Here is a 6,763-nt window from a genome sequence, read left to right on the forward strand (position 1 = left end):
TACTCAGACTGCAGATTTCCGCAGTTTTGATTTAAAATTATCACGTCAAAATATCAAACTGTGGCTCGTCAGAGCAGCCGAAGCAGCTGAAAGAATTAAACGATGTTGAAAGTATCAAAGAGGAGGCGTTTCAATAGCTGGTGGAGGCTGGTGGAGGGACTATAGAGCACAAGAATAAAGAGCTGCTTCAGTGAAAGAAAGCGATGGCTAAAAGCTCTAATTGTATTTGCCTCGGCGAAATATCAGAAAAGACTTCTCGTTCCTTTGAGCGTTATTAGATTAATTCCCAGAGATGGTTTCTTTTCTCGCTGCCAGACGCGTGGAGGGAGGACGGTGAACCATTTGGTTCTTTGGTTTCAATAATCAAATTAACCATTTGGTACAACTTTTGGGTCCCAGCTCGTGTGTAGAAAAGGGGGGGAAATAAAAAAAAAAAAAGAAAACATTTACATAATAGGCACCGGGTTGTGTCAAGAAAGAATTACCTTTTTTTTTTGGCTCTCGTTGATCTGTTGAAAAGAAAACGTGCACGAAAGAAAAGGCAGAAACACACAGAAACACGTCAGCAATTGTTGAGTAAAAAATAATTGATGGTAAAAGGGTGCGGGGTCTTCTCTTTATTTTAACAGATCATATAGAAGCTGCAGCTCGCAGCCTGAAGAATGAAGGTCAAAATGTTCAGTGTGCAAAACGAGTTTAGAGACATTTTTAAACCTACAAATCTCATCCATTCACGTTTCTTTTATTGACACGTGGAGACGATGTGGAGAGAAAGAGCAGCTCGAACCTCAGAGTTTAGAAGCTTAAAATAAAAATACTTTTAAAATCTAGATTTTAACCTGATATGAAAAGATGAATTTTACTAGTTTCACTTCCTTTTAAAAAAACTTAAAACTATATTTCTATCTTCTTATATCTCCTGATATGAACAAATAAATAGGCTATTTGTTTTATATTTACTAACATTTTTTTGAGTAATGATGTAAAATTAAGATCATGATGTGATGGATAAAATCAACTAAAATGAAAAAATAAAAAAGACCAATAATAATCCTTTAATAAAACGTGTCTTAATAATTTCAGAGACAAATGTTTATAATATCCAGAGTGTTTAAATGATGCTGCGGCTTCATATGATCATATAAAATCACTGCTGAGCATCTCTCAGTCCCTGCTGGATTATTACTGAGATATTTCAGATCAATAACTGAACCAGGACGAGGGATGAACACATCCAAACATCAAACACTCGTCGGCCATGTGTAATTGTTTAATTGAACCAGAATTCCTGTTGCGCCTTTTTTTGTGTGTCTTTCGATAGTTTAGAGTAAATAAAGCCTCAGCCGAGGACTTGAACACTGAGACACACACGCACACACGCACACACGCGCACACACACACACACACACACACACACACACACACACACACACACACACACACACACACACACACACACACACACACACACACACACACACACACACACACACACACAACGAAACGGTTCACCTTATTACACAAACCGAATTAAGCACTCAGCCAATATTGTGAGCCTGAGAGGTCCGATGACTGCCTCTCAGTTCGTTACTTTCATTAGAAAGATGTTATTCGCCAAATAAACGAAATAATGAAAGTAATGAAAGTAATAAAGACAATTACAAACTCATTTGAATCATAAAACCCACCTGGAAGTTGAGCACAGATAACACTGCAGCAGGGCAGAGAAAAGGGTGAGAAACATTGTGTTTATTTATTTAAAATAAAAAGAGGTTAAGCCTTTTATTCCATTAGAGCTGGGTCATTCGTTTATGATTTTTATTTATTTATTTAGATCATTTATAGGTTAATCTTTATTGTTTAACTTCGGTTATAGGCTAGCTGAACATGTTTGACCCAGAATTTTTAAAAATAAAATCATAGAATAAATTATATATGTTATTAAATAATAAAAATATTATTCAACAAGAGAAAGTTTATGAGTATAAATCGTTTTTTTTGTGTTTGACAGGTGTGCACACGCGCACAAAAACACATCTGGGAGAGAAAAAAAACTATCTGAACGAGCCTTCTTAGTCATAGCCATGCACACACGGTATTTTCTTTAAAAAATAATATAGTAAAAGGCGAAAAAACATTTTGTTGCTGTGAAAATAAACGTCAGAACATTTTTTTTTTCCTTCTTTCAAACCTTTTCCTGTGAAAGAAGAATATCTCGGAACATTTCTGGTGCAAAAGCGTCATCAAAGATAGAGGAGATTAATTATTTCTGCTGATTTATACGAGTCCTAAATGCAATTTTAAATGTTTTAGCGTAAAAACGGAAAAAAATAAATCTGAAATGTTCGTTATACCTGCACAGGCACGTGCATTTCTTTGTGCTTCAGTGCTAAAAAAAAAAAAAGATCATGCAGAAAAGAGTCGGAGCAGACGGGCAGAGGGAGGAAGGCAGAGGGGGAATACTATGTGAAATCCTGCCCAAGGTATACGGTCGCTTAAAAGGCTTAAAAGCTTGGAGAAAATTGGATCAGGGAGAATCGTCACCCAACTTTCATTATTTCCAAGTGGTGTGATTGAATTAAAGGGCAAGATGGTGGTTGGAGAGGAGTGGGGTGGATGGGGTGGAGGAGCGGCGGTGGTGGTGGAGGGGCTGCGTAATGGCGTGGTATTAAATTCTAATTAGAGATGCAGGGGATCAATGATAGGGAGGTTGGACAGCCCGGGCCCCCAGTGCCAGCCCAATAGACTGATGAGTTATTGTCATGTAAAAAAGCGCTAGCAATAAGACCAAACGCTTTGCTATTGTCCAAGCGGAAAGAGCCAAGTTTATTATGAGGACTATATGCTCTAGAGACCTCGGGCTAGGCGGCTCTTAGGGGGCTTTTCATAAAACAGGGCTAGGTTCCTATAAAGGAGGCCAGTTTTGGAGCAGGCGCTGAGCAGTGAACATCTACCCACCGTCCAGCCTCTTTTTTTTTTCCAACCAGTTCAAACCAAACAAGTCCTCTCTGCCCCCCCAGTTCAGACCGCGCGTCCTCCTCACTTTGGTATTTATTATTTTTTTTACTTCCTAACCCATTTTTTTTGGGTGGTAGTTTTTGTTTTTTGTTTTCCCGGGAAGTGCAGCTTTCTAACTCAACCGAGCCTTCTCAAATGTATAAAATGGAGTATTCTTACCTAAATTCCTCTGCCTACGAGTCATGTATGGCCGGGATGGACACCTCGAGCTTGGCATCGGCCTACGCGGACTTCAGTTCGTGCAGCCAGGCCAGCGGGTTTCAGTACAATCCCATCAGGACCACTTTCGGGGCCACCTCCGGCTGTCCGTCTCTCACGCCGGGCTCCTGCAGCCTGGGGACCCTACGGGACCACCAGAGCAGCCCGTACGCCGCAGGTAAGCAGCGAGCTCCGGAAGCCTCAAACCCCGCCGTATTATAGGACGTCTTGATTGCATTTGAAAATGGAAATGTGTTTAGTATTTACCAAACGAAATTTGCTTACACAAATGAAAGAATTTATCACGTTAGAAGCGATTGCAGGCAAGCCGTAATTCGGTTACGGGGTTATACTATCCCAGTCACACCCAAAAACCGCCAACAGAATTATCTTAAGCTGCCAAAATGATCGGCATAATTTATTTACTTTGCGATGAGACATAAAGCTTCGGAAATAATTAGATAACCAAAGACTAAAGCTCATTATTGACACCGAATTGGAGTTACAGTAGCAACACGCAGGGGCGGATGGGAACATTATGACAAGTTTTCAAACTTGAGCCTCAATCTGAGGAGCAACAATTAGTTTAACATTACAATTAACCGCATCACAGGTCAGCAGCGTTATCAATTCTGAAGTAATTCACAGGTAATCAGAGGCTTAATACGATTGGAAGCTTTAGCCCAGCATCCGTAACCGGATTTTATACAAAATATCGAATTTGGACTTTCACTTCCATCAGACAACATCACGATTACACACACTCATATCTGCTGCCATTGCACCCTATAACATTGCCTTTTCTATTTTCTTCACAGTTCCCTACAAACTGTTCACGGATCACGGCGGACTGAACGAGAAGAGGAAGCAGAGGCGCATCCGGACCACGTTCACCAGCGCCCAGCTGAAGGAGCTCGAGAGGGTTTTTGCTGAAACGCACTACCCGGATATCTACACCAGAGAGGAGCTGGCACTCAAAATCGATCTGACTGAAGCCAGAGTGCAGGTACACAGACACCGGCTCTCCAACAAAAGCGCCAACCCGTTCCCTTTACGCGCGATTTTACGCACGATTACGCACAAGGGGATTTATGATCCAAATAAGAATCTTCATAGCATATTGCGTGTAATCAGTCATTAGAAATACATTTAAGTAAAATTAAAGCGTCTGCATAATGACTGCTGATATCCCTTCTTCTTCTGCATTTATGAACAACATCAAAGGTTTTATGTCTCCAGGGACACTTTTAGACATTTAGATTCAATATGCAAATTGTAAGTTTGATTATTTAGTTGTTTTTGGTAAACTGAGCTGAAGTGACTCTTGGCAATGATATTATTTGTTTTGACAAATTGACAGACACAATTATACGCATAGTTTGATTTTTTTGGCACACATCAATCAACCACTCACTAACGGTGGTTTACATTCATGGTCTTTTCCAGGTGTGGTTCCAAAACCGGCGTGCCAAGTTCCGCAAGCAGGAGCGCGCAGCTGCAGCGGCCGCAGCAGCAGCCAAGTCCAACTCTGGGAAAAAGTCGGACCCCAGAGATGACGACAGCAAAGACACCAAATCTACCGACCCCGACAGCACAGGAGGACCGGGACCGAACCCCGTCCCCACCTCCAACTGCGGCGGACCGAGCCCCACCGGAGGACAGGTCAACACCACCGGAAACGGACAGGTGGTGGACCAGGTGAAGACCTCCGTGTCGACCGGCATGGGCGTGACAGCACCGAGCCAAGGCTGGGCCACCGCCCCGGGAGGAATCACATCTATCCCGGACTCATTGGGCGGGCCGTTCGCAAGCGTACTGTCGTCTTTGCAAAGACAGAACGGAGCCAAAGCTACGTTAGTAAAGACCAGCATGTTCTAATGGAGCTCCCCGACGGAGGAAGAGGAAGAAGAGCCTGAGCAGAGGAGGAGAGACGCTCCTCGTCCCTCCGGAGACTGAAAAGCAATTCCCCGAGACAGACTGAAGGACAATACAACGCAGTTAAAAAAGAAGACGACAACTCTCTTATTTTATTTTTATGCCTTGCACAGTTCCTTGTGGTCAGTGGACACTTTTGCTGTAGAAATATCCATCTTGACAAGTCATACTGTCCATTATTACAACGCAGATTTCTGCAAGGGTAGAGACATGTTTCAGGTCACGCCTTGAAGCTGAAATCCTGAAACAAGAGAGAGAGGGCATGTTGTTGTTCTTGAATCAACAAATGACACCTCTGTTGATGCGTAGATTCAGAAACCGATAAAAAAAAAAAACACACACCGAAGAATGAATATTTGATGAAGTGACTTGCTAAGATGAACATTTTTTTTTGCGCCAAAATTTACAAGCAAACACACAAGTCTGCGCACTGGAAACGCGTTGTGCCATCAGTGCGCAAACGGAGCCTCGTTAAGTCACAATTAATGTCAGAGTTCAACAGCTGCTTTGTCCGGTAGAGAGACGTTTGATAAAACCATGACTGAGGATGCTCTCTCACAAACCCCACGCTGTGACACAACAAACTATCCAACAAGACGCATTGCGCTTTTCTGTTCTCTGCAGAGACGATCTGCCTCTGACAGCTGTGGTGTTGTTTTTTTTTTTTTTTTAATTCCAGGGCTTGCTGAGAGTTTAGTTTCTTGAAATTATCGATATAAAAACAATTATTTCCTCGAAGAAAAAAAGGCACAAACTACTGCAATGTTCATCTCCGACAGGAAAAATCTGTATGTTTTGTGTGTCTTTCTACGGCAGTGTTTTTTGTGGCTCAAATTGTAAAGTGTTAATAAAACGTATTCTTGTCTCCTATAGTTGAACCATAGGCCATACTCCCTCGTAGATCGATCATACAAGTCTTTTGGATGTTTTACAAAGTTCCCTCGGAAGAATTTATTTTGGGTATAAAAAAGGGAATGGATGCAAACATTGTATTTATTTCGATATTATTTGCATGTTGTCTCTCTGTCTGATTTTACAATGATTTTTTGTTTTTCTCTCTCCATTTTGTGAGCATTATGTAACTTGTTTTGTCCCGGATCTGAAAGTTATTTATATGTAGGTAATGAATGCTTATATTTAAGAAGGAAATATTTCTACATGTGCACATAGTTTTCCAGGTGTACCATTGAAATGGTTGTTGATGATAAAAAACAAATAATAGTCCAAGATTGCTTTGTCATGTTTTCTTTGGAAGATTGTGTTATTATATGGGGGAAAAAAAGGCTAATCCTAATTGTGTGAATGAAGTGTTACATATTTAAAGTTTGTAGGTATGAGCGTTTGAAAAGGCAGCTGGGACATTTCAGCACCAAGGACAGCACAGCACCACTTTTCTACAGTACTCAGAATATTAAAAAACATTTTCTTTAGATTAAAGTTGTACCAAGACTTTGAGATGCAAATATTCAGTATCATGTGAAGGTGTTTTGAAGTCTGCTAAAATAAAAGAAAGACGCTCCAGTAATGGTGAGATGTGTCGATGCTGGGGAAAAGATGGAAACCATTCGATCTGAATTTGAACCAATCGGAAAAAAAGTAAACAATAAACTGT

The 6,763-nt window shown here is 41.0% G+C and overlaps 1 protein-coding gene across 1 annotated transcript; it reads left to right on the forward strand.

Moving 5' to 3' along the window:
* Positions 1-2,751: 2,751 nt before the first annotated feature.
* On the forward strand, positions 2,752-6,423 carry phox2bb (paired like homeobox 2Bb). Its single transcript, XM_061047653.1, has 3 exons — positions 2,752-3,394; positions 4,035-4,222; positions 4,663-6,423. The coding sequence occupies exons 1-3, from the start codon at positions 3,154-3,156 to the stop codon at positions 5,092-5,094; spliced, it is 861 nt and encodes a 286-aa protein (XP_060903636.1). The 5' UTR covers positions 2,752-3,153; the 3' UTR covers positions 5,095-6,423.
* The last annotated feature ends 340 nt before the right edge of the window (positions 6,424-6,763 follow it).

This window comes from Labrus mixtus, chromosome 10 (assembly GCF_963584025.1).
Source record: "Labrus mixtus chromosome 10, fLabMix1.1, whole genome shotgun sequence".
NCBI classification, from domain to species: Eukaryota; Metazoa; Chordata; class Actinopteri; order Labriformes; family Labridae; genus Labrus; species Labrus mixtus.

Coding starts and splice junctions, on each gene's coding strand:
- phox2bb (XM_061047653.1), top strand. CDS start 3,154: ATGTATAAAATGGAGTATTCTTACCTAAATTCCTCTGCCTACGAGTCA. Junction 3,395..4,034: donor GAGCAGCCCGTACGCCGCAG/GTAAGCAGCGAG, acceptor TTTTCTTCACAG/TTCCCTACAAACTGTTCACG. Junction 4,223..4,662: donor TGACTGAAGCCAGAGTGCAG/GTACACAGACAC, acceptor GGTCTTTTCCAG/GTGTGGTTCCAAAACCGGCG.